Genomic DNA, 20,528 nt, shown 5'->3' on the forward strand with positions numbered 1-20,528 from the left:
CCGCACCAGTGCGCGCTGGAGACTGAGGTAGAGCCAGGAAAGGCATACTGAACTTGCGTCCGGTATTCTTGCCAACAAAATGAACCTCACAACTCGCGCCCAGTCAAAGTCGCAATCGAAATCGCAATCGCCCAGTGACGACTCCAAGGCAACAACGCCACAGCCCCAGAAGCCCAATTCGCCACGCCCATCCAGCGCAAATCGCAAAAAGTCCTCCGAAATCGCAGACACAAAAGCGAAGAGAACCCGTACTGGCTGCCTTACTTGTCGCGAAAGACACTTGAAATGCGATGAAGCATTGGGGCGATGCTTGAATTGCCGCAAGTCGGACAGAACATGCCGGCGCGGCGTTCGGTTGAATTTTATCGACATCCAGACCGTTGCGCCTCCGCATACCATCACGCGCGCTCAAGGCGCAAAGCTAACATTTCGCGATGACTCGCGGATTATCGCATCTGAGTACGTCGGAGGTTTTGAAAGATACCCGCCGCCGCAGCCAGACAGCCCTATTCAAGAAAGGCGACAAATCCAGCATGAGGCTCTGAATTTCATGGGGCCAGATCAGCTGGCTAGTCTTTTTCAGTCGGTCGCTCATTCTTTTGATCCTTCTGAATTTAATATACCGCACTCTGCGACAACGGATTTTCTTTTCGGGACTGATCCATGGCATGACCCACATCTTGGGCATGGTGACGAACTGCTTCCTCATGGTACATCGCATTTCGCTCAGAAGTTGGCGATGAAACAGTATAGCTCTGCATCTTTCACTGATCCTGAGCAAACTTTCCTTTTGCAATTATTCGTGGAAGAGGTCGGCCCGTGGATAGACTCGATGGATCCAATGAGACATGTAGGTTCACGGGTTGTTCTGAGAGTTATTGTTGATTTTGATTAACGATATATTTTAGTTTACGCAAATACTACCACTGCATGCCATAGACGAGCCAATGCTGCTCAAGGCGCTTGTGGCTTGTGGCGCACGGCACGCTTCTCTTATCGACCCTTCGTACGGGGTGGAAAAAGTACACCACTACTACGATGCGGCCAATCAGGATCTTTTGCATGCTGTCCAGGATCCAGATCGTGACTCGGTGTTATGTGCCACGGTTGCACTACTTCTTGGTATCTATGAGATGATGGCTTCACAGCCACTCACAAATCATATTTCCGGATCCAGAGCCTTGATTCGCGAATGTGGGTGGATGGCAAAGACACCCAGTCTAGGCGGATCCTGTTTCTGGATTAGCGTTAGCATGGAGGTTCTTCATTGTCTAAATCATACATGTCCACTATCTTGGAACCCAGATACATGGGGAGTCGATATGCATATGGATCAAATACAGCCATTCTATAAGGGCGATGATCAATGGCTTCACCGTATCATTTACATTTGTGCCAAAATCGCAGACTTTCGATTTTCCACACAACATTTACAATCACTGAATGATCCCTCCAAAAGCACTCAACTCAACGAAGTAGTGCAGGAGTGGAATCACTATAATGGCTTGTGTGAGCAGTGGGCCAATTCCATACCACGATCGATGAAGCCCCTCAGCACTATACAGCCGTGGCAGACCGAACAGAAGTCGAAATTTCCGAATATTTGGTAGGTGTCTGTCTAAACCAGACCTTTGGTACCTGACTGACTCAACTATCAGGATCCTTAAGCGGCCAGCCATTATCTCTCAACTTTACTACCATATCGCGTGCATTGTTTTAGCCAGGGCCCATCCTATGGCGTCCTCGCTACATCTGGAAATGAGAAAAATGCAGCAACCACACGCATACAGCGTATGCGGCCTCGCTGCCAATCTAAAAGACCGAGGCATGTCAAATATATCGATTCAATGCTTGACTATTGCTGCAGAATCTCTGGAAGCTCGAAATGCCCAGGAAGAAGTCCTGGACATACTGGATGTGATCACCAGAAACACTCACTGGAATCTCGAATCAATCAAAGAACGATTGAAACGCCACTGGGGTTGGTCGCATTCGGAAACTGTAGACCCTGCACATATGCATAACGATTTTTATGATCTGGATCCGACTTTGACCATTCATGGATCTGAATTTCCGACTGGAATTGCAAATCCTCTTCTGGACTCGGGTGATTTCTCCATGGAAAACCATCCATATCAGGGGTATTATGTTGCTCCGCATCATCAAGGTCTGGGTCAATACAACTACAGCTCTTATCTTCTTTGATTTTTGACTCCTGAATTTTTTCTTTCTTTCTTTCGCCCTATACCCAAGCATACATTCTCATGGAGATACGAATATAACTTCATGACAGTATCACTGGACTACTGTCCTTCAAGTTCCATCGTTGATTCCCAAACTGATAGAGTATTTCCTGCACGTGAGCTCTTGACGCCCCCAAATAGTGTAACAAAAGGAAGCCTGGTCTTGTCCATGATAGATGATCCATATGGTGAAACATACTTTTTCGTGAGTGAAGTGAGTCATGCGACCCATTAAACCAGGATTCAACGGGACGCCTCGGCTTGCCCCCCAATAATTAAGTATTCAAGATTCATCTCGAAACAGGTAGAAGAGTCAAGACAGTGAAATCAGTGACTCATGATGCGGTGTGGCCCACGGATAGCTGCATGTGTATATTGAACCCCCTCACCTACAGCCTCAAGCTTACAACTCCCACTACACCAACACCCCATTTCACATAATTCTAAAGTTCCAATTCCGAAAAACCCAGTTCAAACATGCCAGACGAAAAAGTGGTTACCGGCAGCTGTCTCTGTCGCAAAATTCGCTACGAGGCCACTGGCGCCCCAGTGATGAACGTGCTTTGCCACTGCGACAATTGTCGCAAGGTCACCGGGTCCATCTGCATGGCCAATAGCATGTATCTCAAGCCAGTATGTTTCACACTCCAAAAATCGATCTGCATCCAAGCTAACCGTGTCACAGCAACTACGCATCCTATCTGGAGAGGACAATCTCAAGAAATATGATGACAACCAAACAGATTCCGGCAATACTCTGAATCGATCTTTCTGCTCGGATTGCGGATCCTGTCTATTTATCACGAGAACGGTTGATGGGGTGATTGGACAATTTGTGATTATTACTTCTGGGACGTTGGACTTGGGTGGCGGTAAAGAGGAATGGATTCCTCATAAGGAGTTTTATTGCAAGGATCGGGCATCTTGGTTGCCGCCTTTGGAGAATACTGTTCAGTCGAGTGGGATGTAGGAAACTCCATGCGAGAGACTTGAATGAGAAGTTCCAACAATCCCTAGCATTGACCCGATTGCCAAACTATATTAGCGGAGACTGGTTATCTTCCCCGCAAAGCCAATCCAGCCGCTTATCTCTTTGTCTTCCCCGAGGACCTTTTCGCATCCGACAGAGTCATGGCCGCTATTCAAAGAGTACGTACTGGATGTTGGACATGCCGTTCACGTCGTATTAAATGCGATGGTATGTATGCGACGGTCCTCCTAATAACACGCTAAAAGTCTCCCAGAAAGCCGCCCAATCTGTCGACATTGTGCCCGTAACGATATCACATGTGGGTATGGAATCCACTTGGTATGGAACGAAGAGTCGATCACGCGTGGTGTTTGCCATGGAAGGGCTGGTGTTTGGTCGAAAAAAGCTGAGACTGAGAGGAGTGACATGGGCGCATCGCGACAAGAGAAAAGCTCTAAAGACCAACAATCACGTCGGCTGAAGCTGTCGAGTCGCTCAAATCGGATCTGGATGTTTCTGAATACAACCACAAGAGATCTCGAGATCCACTGCAATAATAGCCTTGGTGGAACCAGACTGAAATCGTCGAGAACCGATCGCTTGTCATCAGGATTGAGTACAATCCCAGCTGCAGACAGATCAGATTACGATCCTGTCCTCATGTCATACTTTGAGCATATAATTTGCAGCAGCTCAACACTTGTCGATAATGCTCATTATAATCCATATCGCTACCTCATTCTTCCCATGGCTCTCGAGTCAAAGGGACTCTACCATGCTGCATTGTCGATTGCCGCCAACACGCTTGGGTTATCCGACCCTAAATACCGACTTCCAGCATTGGAGCATCACAATCATGCACTGAGTCATCTGCGAGGGCTTTTCACTCATGAGACTTGGGAAGAGAAAGAGCTGGACGAAATAATAGGACTGGTTCTCATGTTGTGCTGGTTTGACGTATGATTCTAGTCCGCTTCTGATTTAGGAGAAAAATGCTAATGGCCTTTAGATATCTGATAATAGTCGCCCGTCTTGGGTCACCCATCTGAACGGTTTCCAAAATTTGATCCGCACGAGGCAAGAACGGCCAGGTCGGTCACCGCACAGTCAAGAATTGGCAGGTTTCTTTAACCGCTACTTTGCATTTCACTTGGTACTTGCTAGGACAGCGTTCAGAGTTCAGCACTCGCCAATTCTGCCAAACAATCTACTCGAGCCTTCTGATACTATTGACCTTTATATGGGATTCAGTTCTTCGCTACTCCTGCTCATCAATCAAGTGGCCGAGCTGGCATGCGTTCCAAGCAATGGAAAAATACAAATAGATATTGCAACTGTTTCCCGATTGAAGAAAAGTCTTGAAGAGGTCGCGCAAGTCGTACCTGAAGAACACGTTCATCCCAACACAGAATGCGCATCAATTGCAGAAGCAAATAGACTCGGAGCACTTCTCTTGCTTCAGGAGATCTGCTCGCTAAGAAGAACTGGACTTGGAAATGCTCATCTCACTCAAATTTTTCAGGGAAAGAACAACTACGTGGGGCAAATCCTAAGATTGATTTTAGCGAAAAAGGCCAATATGATGCGTACAGCGGTCTTGCCCCTCTGGCCACTTTTTCTGGCTGGATGCTGTGTTCGCGAAGAAGAGGAAAGAGTTGTTGTGTTACAGCTGTTTGAAGACCTGGAAAGTATTCGTCGGTTTGGAGTATGTGTTCTGTCCACCCCGTTCCATTATGAGGGAAAGTTACTGACAACCTTACATAGAACATTGCTCCGGCAATGGAGGTTGTTGAAATGGTCTGGCGACAAAGAGATCTTTCCGTACAAGATGAACGAAAGCGTCAGAAAGGCAGAAATGCAATTAAGGGAAATGATCCTCTGAAAGGGGCTTGGTTCACATGGGAACATGCTATGTTAATGCTGGGTGGGTGGAAGCTCAGTTTGACATAATACCTAGTAGGTATGTAGGAATATATTCCACATCTCATATCTAGAATAAACGTTATAGACCTAATCTAAAGGCTTGTCTTTTTATAGTATAACTTGTACTATTTTATAGCAAAACTGTAAATCCATTGGACTCGTGAAGAGAAATTTCACAGAACTACAACCCAATTTTTCTCCCCATACTGAAAGAAATCCACCCTAGATTCATTGTTGTTCGATGGAATCTATATTTCGTTCTAGATCAGCCTGTAAGGTCTGATACAATTCAAAAGTTGAACGGGTAATATATGTGTACATCCCCAGTGGCCCATTTAAGCAGTCATTTGTAGGATGAGACATGGATCACGAATAATGTGGACCGACCTATGAAAAGGGTCGCTTCTAGGGCCCAACGGGGGCCTATACCCTAAATAGACTTCGGCATGGGCCGGCCCATTGGGCTGTCCAATGGGCTGTCAATGTCTATATATAACATATGCACAGTCGTTTGCTCTCAAATTTGTAAATGAATGACTGTTTTCTGCCCTTTGGTATTTTTGGATTTTCTACCATTTCTACCATTTTTGCCTGGTTTTTGGGGATCTGACCACATGGCCGTTACTCGCCTCCGTACATATGGCATAATGGACTGGTGCCCGATTTTTAAGAGCGAGAAGTTCATCTGACCAATCTGCAAAAAGACTCAAATAACATCTAGCCAATACCTCTTTGTATGCCCTGAATGCGAACATGAAAATCGGAAGTCAGGTGAGCTCAAATAGCGAAAAGAAGTTGCCACGGGTCTGGCGACGGTAGCCCTCGTATGATCTGCTTGGCATCCGCATAAAATGTTCTTTGGAATAGGCATTCCCATGAGTGAGCAAAATCTTGGAAGCCAAACAACCACGTTGCAATGCTCAGCAAAGTATTCACTCAACAAAGCTTTTCAACATTGGACACAATTGGCTTGATCGACCGAAGTGCTCGTTTGCGAGCTGCTTAGCCGCTGGATATGAACCAAGTATGATCGGCAAGAAGATCCATCAACCCTAGCCATAAGCATTGCCAGTCCAAAGAATCATGATCTCTGACACAGTCCACCTCAAAGAACAAATCGTGATTGGCTTGTAATCGGCTTCGCCAAAAGAATTCTGGTACATTCAATACAAACACCGATAACATGTTGCTTGTACTCTGCACATCACGTTGAGTGAAATCAAGAGGGCAAATAATATCCAACACGAGGAGACAAATTTCGAGTGGCAGCTTATTGAGGTCAGGGCTCTTCCGATCTCTCCTTTGCGCTCGAGCTAGCTTAATTATATTCTGAACTTCAGGCACCACCCAAGGGCTACGGTGGATATCGCAGCCGTGGGCGTACTCTGGGTACTTGGCGTAGGCAACCTTATCCCACTCATTCGCACGGAAAGAGGTATCCATGTCCATGACACCAAGCCTTTCATCCATGGAAAGCTCCATGTACCGCGGGGTACGCCAGTACCAATATTGTCTCACGGCGGAAATAACTTTAACAAGATTCTTCTCGATCACTTCATGCCCGAGAAGATGGCCCAAGACTTCCCAACAGTGAACATGAAACATGTATCCAATATTTCTGTCTCTGTAGCGTCTTGATGGTGGTGCTTCGTGGATATTCGCTTCGTCAAATTCCGTAAATAGCGCATTATCGTACTGCGCTACCCGCTTTCTACTACAAAGTCGTGCAGTATTTTTATTTCTGGGAGCAATAAGATGCAAGGCACTGCTTTGTAGAACTGTATCAATTCCTGTGAGATGCCACTCTGAGGAAGAGGGAGACTGGACCACTGAAGGATCACTTAATATGAGATACCAGGCTCGACCAAACATGACTTACCTGCTCGGTAATAGCAGGATGCTAACCAGGGAAACTTGGAGATATTCGCATTTGTGACCTCAGCTGATGGCACTAAAACATGCTCGCGAGTTGGACCCTTTTTGCGATGAGATTCAAAGTCATCTTCTTGGAGAACATCCATGGCTCTTTTAGACCATATTGCGGAAACCGTCTGTAGGATCTGTACACCGCAAAGTAAGCAAGCTTCTGAGCCGACTTCGACCATATACCCTAGCTCTGAAGAGCGTTTACTTGGCATATTGCAGTTCAGGAAATCGAAGCAAAGAAATGGAAAATTATCGATCTCATGCCGGAATTGAAGGATCAGACAGTGCTCTTAGAAGCAGAAGGTATTTTAAATGAAAATAGATCATTAGTCTTCTTAAAAGGACGTGTTAATTAGCAGTACAATAAGAAGAAAATAAGGTCGAGTCGAGGTCCAGATCTAGCTGTAATGGTAAAGCGTCATCGCACAGTATTCAGCTTCTGCACTGTTTTCATACTTCACAACCTCATTTTCAGGGCACAGCGTGGTGAAGGGCGAGGGGATACAGGGCAATTTAAAAGAGAACAATGGTAATATGAAGAAAGAGAAGGAAAGAGAAGATTTAAAAAACTCGGTCACGTGTAAGGTAATACACATCGTGACGCGTTCAACAGTCGCGGAGAAACTGGGCCTACCAATTGATCTGAGAAGAGTTAGTCTTCGGTATTCGCTTTAGTGGCTGATGTGGCGGGATTCGAATTCGCGTTAGTCGCAATGTGTTGGTAAATTCTTTTTTGTCAGGGACTGCAGGTGCATAGATGTTGGATACAATGATTGGAACAGGAGTGCCAGTATACAGTGATTATGGCTTGCATCTCTCTCTGTATGGGTCATTTCGGTATTTCAACCCAACGTATGCTTTTTTGGCCTCTGCCCGAAGCCTTTTTATCTGGAGAAGCCCTTGGCCTGCTCGAACCCCCGGATTTTGTTAAAGAAATCTCAATTACGAGACAATGCGACTAATCCAATTGTGCTAAGTTAGCATAATGCCATTTAAAATTATGACTCAACACATAGCATTCTCCCATTAAGGAATGATGCGATTGAAAAACTTTTAGATATTACAGGAATAAAGGAAAGGTAAGGGGACATGAAAAGATTGACTCAAATGTTGACATTGATCCATGATGCATGCACAAAGTGTAAAAGCTAGATCTTAGTGGTTGGCTCGAATATGATTCAAAATGTACTGGACTTGATCGTGGTGATGCAGGAGATGACAAGGCTCATCTTTTTCCGGTTGAGGATGCGGTGATGGGACATTCAAGTCTATAATGCGCCGCCTAGCTTCATCGTATTCGTAAAATCGCAAAAATGCTCCGATTGCGACAAGTAAGCAAAGAACTCTCATGGAATTTGAATGTAATTAGATTGAATAGAGAAAAAAATCAATCACTCTGTAGGCTTAAGCCGGTCCCCAAATATGGGAACATTGATATTCTGCCTCCCCTAACTCCACTTTCCCACTTGCATCCCGTAGAAATCTTAGGTAGCACACCAGTGTTCAAAATCACGGTATGTTTAGTTCGTTTGATCTTACAAGCAATGAAGCGACATGTCCAGTCTTGTTTGGGGTTTGTACCAGCAAAAAAGAGAGCGCAAAGGCAAGGACCAAGGTATCGGGAACTAGAGTCATTTTGGGGATCGGGAAGACTTGAAGCCTAGGAAGCTGATACCAGCATCTATCGGAAGCACTTGAGAGTGTTCAAATGGGATGGAAGTAGAAGAAGAGAATAGCTCGTTAAGCTCTACTGAGCGCAAAAGGAAGTGCGTCACGCATGGCCACATGGGTTCAATGTCCAACAGGTACATAGAGATGAATAGTGCGAAGGCTCGGTGCTGTGTCTACATCTGTTAGCCAAGACGGATCAGTGATGTATTTCACGGGCGAGCGCGAATGGATCCCATGTGTTAGGTAAAGTCAGGTTTTCCCTAAGGGCCACTTATGGCGCCCAAGTCAGAGACCTATTCTGGCCTGGTTACGGCTTAAAGACCAGTCTGAATTTTTTTTCCGTATCCTGGCCAGATAACCGTCAATACTGGCTTATTAGAGAGCAACTAGCCAGACACGTAATTTAATATAAGAGTCTATTAAGATGTTGATACCGATAAAATCCATTAAGATAGTCAGATAAGTATTCTATGCTACGGAGGGAACGGGATCAATGCTACCTGGCTGACCTATTCTGTAAAATAATTGGCCTTCTGTAATGCCTGAATGATACCTTTGACCAACGGACTATTATGAATCGGTCCTCTGGGCGTAGAGACACTAATTTTCGGAGTGGGTGTATCAATGCAAGCGAAGCTATGTGGCGTATGTCCTAGCTCTTGGCAATCTATTCCTCTGTGCGTATAGATCTAGGCTACTGAATTGATATTTGGCCAGTGAAAGATCTCAGATCTTTTGTATCATTTCGCCCCCAAATCGCGGGATAAGTAGTGTTCGCCCACGGACTGTTATATTCCGGTCCTCTACTTTCACAAATTAATTTATGTAAAGCTGACGCAACCTGCTTCAGAGCAATGCTTACGAATGCGCCGAGGAACTAATGCAACATCCACGGCTTATCTCTGCTAGCGCCGGGCTCGCCGGACTCTCCGGGCTCGATTTTCCCCCTACCATATCTGTCTTAGGCTAGTCGATTTAAACAAGTTTGCGGTATAACTTTATTAGTATATTATGAGGTTTCAGTTGATTGGTCATCAAAAAATAATACCGGAAGTTGTAGTATTGTGGCGTAACTGCTACTCGCACACATTTTAGTTCTTTTCCAAGGGCTGATAGGCCTCAATATAATAGTAGCCAGTGATAATCATTGAATATTCGCGTAAATCACACTTAAAACTACATTTTAAAGCCCGCAACGGTCGTTCCTTTATTTCGCTTATAACTGGGGTTCGCTACCGTCACTACAGGTACTAGATCTGTCTCCGTTGGACTTTCTCTTGTCTTTCTGCGAGTTCAAACTACTCCCTCCCCATTCCACCCTAAACTTCCGCTCTTTTCAGTATGGACACTATTGAGAGCCAGCATTATGCTCTGGTGAACACAATCCTCCAGGACCACTTCGGCATTCAGAAGGATTCTTTTAAGATCAGCGAGATCGAAAAAGCAAAACACAATCATGTCTACCTCATTCAACTCGATCAACCGCTTCCAGAGCTACCACGGGCCAAGAACCAGTCCTCGAAACCCTTCATATCCGCAATTCTAGCAGGCACCTCCAAGCTGATACTGCGGATCCCCAAGGATAATGTCAGCTTGGAGGAATCCGTGCGCATTCATAATGAAGTTGCATTCCTCGCTCTAGCACGGGACGCATTATATTCTATCGACCCCTTGATTATTCCGCGAGTTTTCGGATGGGAAGATGCGCCATCCCCCAGTCCTTTTGGTCTCCGCTGGATCCTCCAAGAATACAAAGAAGGCGAGTCGCTAAGTCCGGACGATTTGTTTGCACTCGATGACGACACGCAGCGTACACTACTTCATCAGATAGCGCAAGTTGTTAAAGCTTTTCAAGAGTATCAACTTCCTGAGTCTATCATGTACGGTGGTCTTAAGTTTGATGATCAGGGTGATATCTCAAGCACAGTCACAGTGCTACCCTGCGGTGGTCCGTTTCCAAGTTATGCTCATTTCTTAAGGGGAATGTGTACTTGGCAGCTGAGTGCGAGTGAGCGGAGTACTCACCTGAATGGGTGGCGGGATAAACCCAAATTGCGGAAGCGGCTAGATGCTTTCTTTGCTGAAGGGCTTGACCGGATTCTGGCGGAGATTCCCGAGGATAGGCCAACTCTGGTTCATGCAGACATAGGTATGTGGGACCCTCTTATCTCACAGAAACTGTCTAATTGAGTAATTTCTAGGCTTGCCAAACTTGCTGTTCGATTGCGCGAATGGCCGGCTAACTGCCGTCCTGGACTTCGGTTTTGCACATATTGGAGCCCCAATCTCTGAGTACTTATTTTCTTTCTATGATATAGATGGCCTCATGCCTGGAATTGCACAGCCGTTGGGTCCCCTACGCAAGTATATGTTGGATGGGTTCCCTGCGCAGAAGAAAAGAATTGAAACGAAGTTGAAACTTGCTCTGGCGTGGGATAATGCTTTGATAGATGTCGGAGCCAAAAAGCCCTCGAACATTCCCAAGGCGGGTGATATAGCAGATTTATGGTGGTTCTCACAAGATCTATGTCAAGCTTTTTGGTTTATGGACAGGTTTTTGAAGAATAGGACCCCAGCGGCGCTGGATAAACTGAAAGACGGCAGTGCAAGGAATCTGGAGAGATATTTGAAGCAGTGGGGGTTTTGATAGTATGGAAGATTAAGGGAATTGGGCCACCAGGTGGTCAGGTGGAGGCCCCCTTGATGACCTGATGCGATCTTTCGATTGTACTAGTAGCTACCAGTAGCTACCCGCAGCTACAAGGGGTTATAGGGGTCCACTTGGAAGATGAGGCCAATTCAGGCATCAAATTTGATACAAGGGATTGTCACAACTTTTGAAAATTACTGCTCTGTACTTTTCAAATTAAGTGGTTATCTTTTATGGGAGTTAGTCATCGTTAGTGATAGTAAATGGGATTCTGAGAAGTATGACTACCCGATGAGCTTTTGATGATCGATCTACTTATAGATACTAGTATATACCTAGAGGAATAGAAACCTCGTCTAGTATTTACTATTAGCTATTAATAAATAGACTTCGGCAAGGTCCATAGGCTGGCCCATTTGAAAAGCCCATTAGAGTGGAGCTGCCTTTTGCGCATAATGTATGAAACATGTGCTACAATAGTATTCCAGTCATCAAATATGGCTAAAATATACATTACAAGAGCTATTCAATCACCTAAAAGCCTTGAAAGCCTACAATATAAGATATGCGGGTGTTGAATCTTTTTGTAGACATTGGTAACCCTTGGTTGGTGACCGTTATTCTGATAAAATTCGATAGAGAATTGAGAGCTAGTGAGTAATATAAAAGCTAATTAGCTAGTAAGGGCGCTTCCTCAAATAAACGGAAGTATGAAATAAGGGTAAAAGACTAGACTCAACTTGATCTCCTAAAATCATATTTTCGCATGACTTTGCTCACGCATTCGTCTCCCTTTCCAACCTGTCAACTCCACCAATTCTAGCTCCGAATCCATATGGGCCAAGTTCCTTGCTTCAATCTTCTGTCCAGCTCGCCATTGCCATTTCACCATAACCTCAGGATCAAGCTTTCCCTCCAGCATATCCACCACATATTTCCCAACCACCGGCAGGAATTTGAACCCGTGTGCCGACCCACCCGCTGCCAAAAACAGTTTCTTATGAGCTGGATGAGGCGTGATGAGGAAATGCCTATCAGCTGTGTCTGCATCCCAGCAAAGTCGCGTATAGCTGAAAGGCCGGTCTGCCAGCTCCGGTAGGACACGGCGGAGATTGCGTCGCATAGTGGCTTCGATTTCGAGCGGAAGACCATCGGTCGGGAATTGAACAAACGTATGTGGGATTGATGTTGTGATGCCAGAGTTGGTATCTCTATATGTGTTCGTAATGAACTGGCTATGTGCCATCTTGAAGATGCCGTCAGATTGTGGAGGGAAGAAGTAGCCCAACTCGAGGTTGTCCATGATCGGCATTGTGGCATAATGCTTGGTTTCAGTTGGCGTGAGTTGTATATGCGCTACACCATGGCCTTTGGCTGTCAACTGGTCTTCGAGATTCAGTAGTGAAGGTGTCCATGCTCCAGCAGCGAGAATCACCCTATCAGCGTCGTGTCTGGTGCCGTCGGCTGTGATGGCTCCTTTGCATTCTCCTGTGCCTTCATCGTAGATCAATTGTCGCACATATCCCTTGGTATCTCCAGACACATATTCAACGCCACTTTTTTGGGCAGAGATAGCCATACGCTCCAGTGCTTGCCCAGCAGCTGCCCAGCCGGCCGTCGGATTCCACACATTGAGATTCCATCCATCCAGTTTTCCGGTGACGACGGGGAAACGCGAGCGAATTTGATCAGTGGTCAGTTTCTCGATTCCCTTTACACCCAGGTTGTTGCAAGTCTCAATCGAGCCCTCCACAAACGGCACTGACAAATTGGCAGCACTCAGAATCCACCCGGGAACATGGTATACACCCTTGAACAGCGACCACGAACGCCAAGCAGCGATAGACTCAAGTCCCAATCTCGCATAAAGCGGCTCATTATAGTCATTTCGAATGATCTTGCTGATGTCTGTAGCTGCAGCCTCACATGAGGGTGGCGCATATCGATCCAACACACGAATAGAAGTGTAGCCACGGTGGGAGAGATGATAGGCAGTTGAAGTGCCGAAGCAACCGGCGCCGATAATAAGGATTTTCGTATCTTTGTTCATGATTTGATAGATATTATTATGGAACTCAAATGTGCTATAGTGCGACTGGCTGTATTTATTGCGGCATTTTGCTAGTTCGCATCGTTATGCAACGCTGGGCTCGTTACTAGCTTCCTTGTGCACAGCCCAATGCACGATGTCAGTTCTCACATGTATGACCTAATTAAAAGATGGAGGCTAATGCTGGCTGGTGATAGAGCAGATAGGAGACTCGGAGTGGGAGGCGGACTTCGTTCCGACCTTCCTCGCACATTTTACGCCGCCAATTTCCCCGCATCAGCTTGGCTTTTAGTGGCCAATTTTAGTTTTCTTGACTATTGAGTCCCAGTAAAAAACCAAGAAACAGTATGTCACTGGAAATGACAAAGATTTCAACATGTCTAGCTATACTATCAATCTGACCATTATACCCTATCTTTCATGAACCTTAATAAGTATACCGGAATGAGGTCTTCTCATGATCGGTCAAATCTAAGAATGCAGCAGCCTCCGATGCTGCTCCATTTGCCCTTGGGCCTTCTTCTCTATCGCGTCGGGCGTTCTCCCATCGACAGAGGAGTCCATATCCATGATAGCAGCAATGGCTACTACTATACAAGCCAGGAGACCCTCATAGCCTCGAGAATAAGTAGGAGCGTCGTCAGAGCGGAAAGCCTGGGGTCCAATGGTATTTCCGATACAGTATGCCAAAAAGAAAATGGCATTCATGGTCAATTTTTTCGAGTGCCCGCTGGTGTTGGCCATGGGAAGTGAGGTAGAAAGTACATACGGTGCCCAGTAGGTATAAAAGACATAGTATGCTGCCAGTAGGCCATGTTGGTTTTCACGAGGTAGTTTCCACATGAGAATGGCGCAGATCATTGGCACTAGATTGGCGATAGCAATGATAGTACAGCGAGAATTTGGTACACGGGCTGCAATAAAGCCCAGCAAAATCTGCCAGACAGTTGCCAACACACCAGTGGGAATTCCAAGCACAGTGGTGATCAACCTTGAATAGCCCAGGCCAGTCACAATGATAGCAGAAAAAGTGACCAGGCCGCCGTTCGGGATATTTTGTGCCAGGGAGAACAATGCAAGCAGCCAGGTTTTGGGATCAAGCAGACATTCGCGCACTTGGTACCATTTAATCGTCTTATCTTCCATACCGGTGTTGTTGTCTTTTACTCTTTCAAGACAGACGAATTTCTCGCGGTCCGAAAAATACCAACATTGAACGGGCGAGTCAGGTAAAAAGACATATAGAACACCTGCCCAAAGGAGAGAGAAGGCTCCCAGCACAAGAAACAGTAGTCTCCAAGGAGACAACGATGTGTCTGTCTGACCAATTCCATAGCTTACCAGGCCAGAAAAGACAGAAGAGAGCTGGTTGAACCAGAAAGCAACACGGAGAGGCTGTTCGCTAGTCTTCCACCACATCACTGTTAAAATACTTGAGATGGGAAACGAGGAGGCTTCTAACATGCCCATCAAGAATCGCACAGTTGCCAAGCCCGCAAAGTTCTGCGTCGCCGCCGTGCACATCATCAAAACTGCCCAGCCAGAAACCATGCCCACATAGAGTTTGGCAACTGGCAATCGTTGGATAAGAAGAGCTGATGGATACTCGAAGGTCAAATAACCAAAGTAGAAGATTGAGCCAACCCATGAGTACTGATTGCCAGTCAGATGGGTATCTGTCTTCATGCCGTAGATAGCCGCATTGGAGATGATGACCTTGTCAATAGCGGCGAGTACCACCGTGACCATGATCAAAGGAATCATGATGAGGTCAATCTTCCACAACACGCGTCGAGCTTCTTGTTCTGAAATGGGCTCCGTAGCGATGGCCGGGTCCAAGTGCGCTAGAAATTGTGCTGCAACATCCTTGTCTCGATATCGGTCTTGGGTCTCAATTAAATCTTCTGCTCGTGACTTTTCCTGGTCCAAAGAAAGTTGAATATTCAGATTTGGATCATTATGTTCCGCCATCGCCGCGTTAGGTGCAGCGGGACTCCTCTGATAGATGGTAGATAGATTGACAAATACTGAAGAGAAAAATGACAGTCACAAAATATGCCATATCATGTTCAATCTCCATTGATCTTATACTGCGGTGTAATAGGTCATACCGGAATCATCTCTGGGTAGTAACTTTTATCTCTTGATGCTTTGTGCGACAGGAAGGTAAGAACGAGGAACGAGATAAGCTGGGAATTTTTCTCCACTTTCTCCTTTCCTCCCCCTCATATGAGCCCTTTTTCAGACTTTGAGCCGATAAGTCTTTCTTCCAAAGTGAATAATGCGACGAAATGTCCTTTCGAGCTTCCTATTGGCATTTGAACGATCATCATAAAAGGCCGCTTTTGTCCGTACAATTATCCATTCTTTCTTGGAACCACATCATGTCTCCTCACAATATGAACGGCCCAAGCATTAAAATTGCTATCGGTGAGATGAAACATTTTCCCAATTATATGGGACGATTCATTAATTTGTATTCTTCTTAGATCGCGGTGGCACATTCACGGATTGTCTGGGCATCATTGAGGGTCGCGAAAAGGAAATCGTGGTCAAACTTCTTTCGCAAGACCCCGCCAACTATGCCGATGCCCCCATTGAGGGTATTCGACGTATTTTAGAACAAGCCACTGGAAAAGTGTTCCCACGCGACGAACAGCTCACAACAGCTGATTTCTCGGATGTGAGCATCCGCATGGGAACGACGGTTGCGACAAATGCTCTCTTGGAGCGGAAAGGCGAGCGTCACGCATTGTTGATCACGAAAGGATTCAAAGACGCTCTAAAAATTGGCACACAATCTCGACCCAAGTTGTTTGCGCTGAACATCCAAAGACCCGACGTCTTGTATGAAGATGTCGTGGAGGTCAACGAGCGTGTCACCATCGAGGACTACCAGCAAAATCCAACACCAGACAAAGAAAGCCTTCAGCACGCTTTGGAGTTAGATCCTTATCTAATGAGAGGCGTCAGTGGAGAAGTAGTACGTATTTTGGAACCACTTGATGAAGCGGAAACGAGGCAGAGCCTCCAAGAAATATACAATAAAGGTTATCGTTCCATCGCGGTGTGTCTGGTCCATTCATACACATTTCAAGATCACGAATTGGCGATTCAACGCATTGCGAAAGAAATCGGTTTTACACAAATATCTCTATCAAGTCAGCTGCTACCAATGATTAAGATGACTTCGCGCGGTGCTTCTGCCACTGCTGATGCCTATCTGACGCCGGTCATCCAGCGGTACATTCATGGCTTTCGTTCGGATTTTAAAGATGGGTTGTGCTCTGCAGATACCCGATGTGAGTTTATGCAAAGTGACGGAGGCCTAGCAAATTTTGAAAGGTATGTCATATACCTACCGGGAAAATATCCTACTCAGTCTCCTGATAAAGATCTAACCAATCAATTCAGATTCACTGGACTTCGTGCCATCCTGTCAGGCCCCGCTGGAGGTGTCGTGGGATATGCTGGGACATCATTTGATGAAAATGATAGAACCCCTGTTATTGGGTAGAATACGTTTTAACATCCTACTATAGCCCGATGCTAACGAAACGCCAGATTTGACATGGGTGGAACCAGCACAGATGTCTCCAGATATGATGGCAAGCTAGAGCACACTTTTGAGAACACCATATCAGGCGTAACAGTGATGGCTCCCCAGCTAGATATCAACACCGTCGCTGCAGGTGGTGGAAGTATCCTCTTTTGGCGACATGGACTGTTTGTTGTGGGCCCAGAGTCAGCGGGCGCACATCCAGGTCCAGCATGTTATCGAAAGGGAGGACCCTTGACAGTCACCGATGCCAATCTTTTCCTCGGGCGTCTTCTTCCAGAATACTTCCCCAAGATTTTCGGTCCTAACGAGAACCTGTCCCTCGATGTGGAGGTTACTCGCACTAAATTTACAGAGTTGGCCAAGCAGATCAATGCTGAGACATGTCAGAACAAGTCGCCAGAAGAAATAGCACTTGGCTTTATTCAGGTAGCGAACGAATCAATGTGCAAACCTATTCGCGCTTTGACAGAGGCCCGTGGATATGACACCTCAACACATAATCTGGCCTGCTTTGGTGGCGCTGGAGGACAGCATGCCTGTGCAATTGCGTCCTCTTTATCTATCGGTACTGTTATAATTCACCGATATTCCTCAATTTTGTCAGCATACGGCATGGCTCTGGCAGATGTTGTTCATGAAGCCCAGGAACCAGCATCTGGTGTTTTGGATGAAGTTGCGATTCAAAGCATCAGGCAGCGCATTATCAATCTGAAGGCCAAAGTCACTGACGGATTATCAAGTGATGGCATCGATGCGACGCAAGTCCAGCACGAAGTCTACCTCAATCTTCGATACCAAGGAACAGACAATCTACTAATGATATTGGAGCCGGAACATGGAGATTTCGGTGCCGACTTTATCAAAGAACATCAACGCGAGTTTTCATTCACGTTCCCTGGACGCAATATTTTGGTCGAAGATATTCGAGTTCGTGGTGTTGGAAAAGCCACATCTATCACGCCTGAAGCGCCTCAGAAAGAGCTAAAGTCTCTGGTAGCCCAGCCTATTGGAGCCGAGAATGAGGACGATTCCTCTTCGGTGTACTTTGCTGGTGTGGGTCAAACTACTACACCAATATTCTTCCTCAGTGATTTGCGGTCAGGAAGTTTCATCCAAGGTCCTGCGATGATAATTGACAATACTCAAACCATTGTGGTCGAGCCATATGCGACGGCTACTATATTAGCTAGACATGTCATATTGAATGTCCAGTCATCAAAGAAACAGACCGATGACGCGACTGTCGTGGATCCGATCAAACTCTCAATCTTTGGGCACCGATTCATGTCTGTGGCGGATCAAATGAGCCGTATGTTCCAGAAAACTTCAGTCTCTACAAACATCAAGGAGCGTCTTGATTTTTCTTGTGCTGTGTTCTCACCAGACGGAAAGCTGGTTGCGAATGCACCGAATGTGCCAGTTCATTTGGGAAGTAGGTACTACCTGTTCACATTGCGGTAGTATTCTGCTGACCGTAATTCTAGGTATGGAATATGCTGTCAGATATCAGCATGAACAGTATCGAGGGGATCTAAAGCCTGGGGACCATATCCTCACCAACCATCCACTTGCTGGAGGAACCCATCTACCTGATATTACCATTATCACACCAGTTTGGGATCACGAAGGGGAGAATATCATCTTCTATGTTGCTTCGCGTGGCCACCACGGTAAGAAATACTTTCACGAAGATAACGCATCAGTTTTTTTCCTAACCTACATCTAGCTGAAATTGGTGGCATTTCCCCCGGCTCTATGCCGTCCGACAGCAAAATGTTGTACGAAGAAGGCGCCATGACAATGGGATTCAAAGTTTTCTCTCAGGGCCGCTTTAACGAGGAGATTGTTCGTAAATTCCTTTATGATAAACCAGCCTCATACCCCAGCTGCAGCGGCACTCGCACATACAACGACAATGTGTCGGATCTGAAAGCGGCTATCGCGGCGAATTACAAAGGTGCCCAACTTTTGGAGGTTCTTGTTGCCGAAAATTCTCAAGAAGTGGTGCATTTCTATATGGATGCGATAAAGCGCAACGCGGAAGTCGCCGTTCGCGAGCTTCTCAAGTCAATAGGGCGAAAAAATCCAGGGAAACCACTTCAATTTTCCGATTTCATGGATGACGGCACTGAGATCAGGCTGGAAATCCGTATCGATTCCGAGACTGGATCTGCCGTCTTTGACTTCACCGGAACAGGTCGCGAGACCTTTAATTGTCTGAACGCGCCCAAAGCAATCGCCCATTCTGCTATTATATATAGTCTGCGCGCGTTGATTGACGTTGACATTCCATTGAACCAGGGCTGTCTTGCCCCTGTTAATGTGATTATTCCCTCTGGAACATTGCTCAACCCATCTGGTCACGCTGCTGTCTGCGCTGGAAACCCGATCACTTCTCAGCGTATCACAGATGTTGTTCTCGGGGCATTTGGTGCATGTGCTGCCTCTCAAGGCTGCTGCAACATTATTTCATTTGGAATGGGAGGTGTTGATCCTAAATCTGGCATCGAAGTTCCCGGATTTGGTGTTGGTGAAACCATTTGTGGAGGCTCCGGTGCTGGACCTTCCTGGCATGGCACATCGGGCGTGCATGTCCATATGACAAATACGCGTATCACCGATGCAGAGGTCTATGAGCTAAGGTACCCGGTTATTTTGCGTCAATTCGCGATTCATAATGGATCCGGTGGTCAAGGCCAGTTCCGGGGTGGAGACGGTGTCATCCGCGAGCTGGAGTTCCGTATCCCTCTGTCTGTTTCAATGCTCAGTGAGCGGCGGGTCTATCGACCATACGGAATGGCTGGTGGTGATCATGGCCAAGCTGGGTTGAATCTCTACGTGAAGAAAGAGCTGGATGGTACGGAGAGGACAATCAATATCGGAGGAAAGATGGAGCTGCAAGTGCAACCTGGAGAGCGAATTTTGATCCACACGTGAGTTTTGTCAATTTGATGCCTCCGATGATTATGCTGACAGTTCCTTAGTCCCGGTGGTGGTGGCTGGGGCATGCCATCAGACCAGATGGAGTTGAATGGTAGTAATGTTAATGGTAATAGCTCAGTGTTCCAGCCTCGCGGCAGCGTCCACAACTTCAGTCAAATGGCTGAGGCAGCGATGTAGGTCCAGACCTATGTTCTAAGTCAAGCATTTGTGTCAAGATTGGAATGATCTCGGCAAATTATGACCACTCCGTGCGCCGGTAAATAGCAGCCTTAAATGATATTTTGGCGGCATAATAAAATTCTGCTCACTGTATAAGTGTGTAAGACCTTAGTATCGCTCGGGTTTGATGTAATTCGCACAAGTGCCCTCTAGGTATTGGCTGTGAGTTACGAGAGGACCTACTCTAGCATCAAGTGCCCTAGATATCTGCCTCTTAGTAGGCGCTCTAACTACATATGTAGATATTCTAAATAGGCGCTTACTCAAATAGAAATACTACGTAGATCCACAGGCAAATCTACTAGATACCTACCCTAAGCAGGCACTCAAGTAGGCACTCAATTAGGCACTCAATTAGGCACTCAATTAGG

At 46.1% G+C, this 20,528-nt stretch overlaps 7 protein-coding genes across 7 annotated transcripts; 4 read left to right on the top strand and 3 right to left on the bottom strand.

The window, feature by feature from the left end:
- Positions 1 to 79: 79 nt before the first annotated feature.
- On the top strand, positions 80 to 2,205 carry N7520_011371 (Zn(II)2Cys6 transcription factor; the record flags this gene model as incomplete). The annotated part of the gene is made up of 3 exons (XM_057145304.1): positions 80 to 850; positions 909 to 1,606; positions 1,659 to 2,205. The coding sequence occupies 3 exons, from the start codon at positions 80 to 82 to the stop codon at positions 2,203 to 2,205; spliced, it is 2,016 nt and encodes a 671-aa protein (XP_056991058.1).
- Positions 2,206 to 2,720: 515 nt separating this feature from the next.
- N7520_011372 (transcriptional regulator family TF) lies at positions 2,721 to 5,163 on the top strand (the record flags this gene model as incomplete). The annotated part of the gene is made up of 6 exons (XM_057145305.1): positions 2,721 to 2,876; positions 2,929 to 3,202; positions 3,289 to 3,441; positions 3,488 to 4,170; positions 4,223 to 4,918; positions 4,978 to 5,163. 6 exons carry the CDS (start codon positions 2,721 to 2,723, stop codon positions 5,161 to 5,163), a joined length of 2,148 nt encoding a protein of 715 aa, XP_056991059.1.
- A 975-nt stretch (positions 5,164 to 6,138) lies between these two features.
- On the bottom strand, positions 6,139 to 7,157 carry N7520_011373 (uncharacterized protein; the record flags this gene model as incomplete). Its single annotated transcript, XM_057145306.1, has 2 exons — positions 6,139 to 6,965; positions 7,016 to 7,157. The coding sequence occupies 2 exons, from the start codon at positions 7,155 to 7,157 to the stop codon at positions 6,139 to 6,141; spliced, it is 969 nt and encodes a 322-aa protein (XP_056991060.1).
- Positions 7,158 to 10,074: 2,917 nt separating this feature from the next.
- Positions 10,075 to 11,380, top strand: N7520_011374 (phosphotransferase family protein; the record flags this gene model as incomplete). The annotated part of the gene is made up of 2 exons (XM_057145307.1): positions 10,075 to 10,882; positions 10,935 to 11,380. 2 exons carry the CDS (start codon positions 10,075 to 10,077, stop codon positions 11,378 to 11,380), a joined length of 1,254 nt encoding a protein of 417 aa, XP_056991061.1.
- Positions 11,381 to 12,137: 757 nt separating this feature from the next.
- On the bottom strand, positions 12,138 to 13,433 carry N7520_011375 (NAD(P)/FAD-dependent oxidoreductase; the record flags this gene model as incomplete). Its single annotated transcript, XM_057145308.1, has 1 exon — positions 12,138 to 13,433. The coding sequence occupies one exon, from the start codon at positions 13,431 to 13,433 to the stop codon at positions 12,138 to 12,140; it is 1,296 nt and encodes a 431-aa protein (XP_056991062.1).
- A 471-nt stretch (positions 13,434 to 13,904) lies between these two features.
- Positions 13,905 to 15,404, bottom strand: N7520_011376 (Major facilitator superfamily domain general substrate transporter; the record flags this gene model as incomplete). Its single annotated transcript, XM_057145309.1, has 1 exon — positions 13,905 to 15,404. One exon carries the CDS (start codon positions 15,402 to 15,404, stop codon positions 13,905 to 13,907), a length of 1,500 nt encoding a protein of 499 aa, XP_056991063.1.
- Positions 15,405 to 15,817: 413 nt separating this feature from the next.
- On the top strand, positions 15,818 to 20,115 carry N7520_011377 (uncharacterized protein; the record flags this gene model as incomplete). The annotated part of the gene is made up of 7 exons (XM_057145310.1): positions 15,818 to 15,863; positions 15,923 to 16,778; positions 16,848 to 16,946; positions 16,998 to 18,427; positions 18,480 to 18,665; positions 18,722 to 19,928; positions 19,980 to 20,115. 7 exons carry the CDS (start codon positions 15,818 to 15,820, stop codon positions 20,113 to 20,115), a joined length of 3,960 nt encoding a protein of 1,319 aa, XP_056991064.1.
- Positions 20,116 to 20,528: the final 413 nt, after the last annotated feature.

The sequence above is a fragment of the Penicillium odoratum genome (genome assembly GCF_028828045.1).
Source record: "Penicillium odoratum strain IBT 22623 chromosome Unknown utg000008l_segment0_segment0, whole genome shotgun sequence".
NCBI lineage: Eukaryota > Fungi > Ascomycota > Eurotiomycetes > Eurotiales > Aspergillaceae > Penicillium > Penicillium odoratum.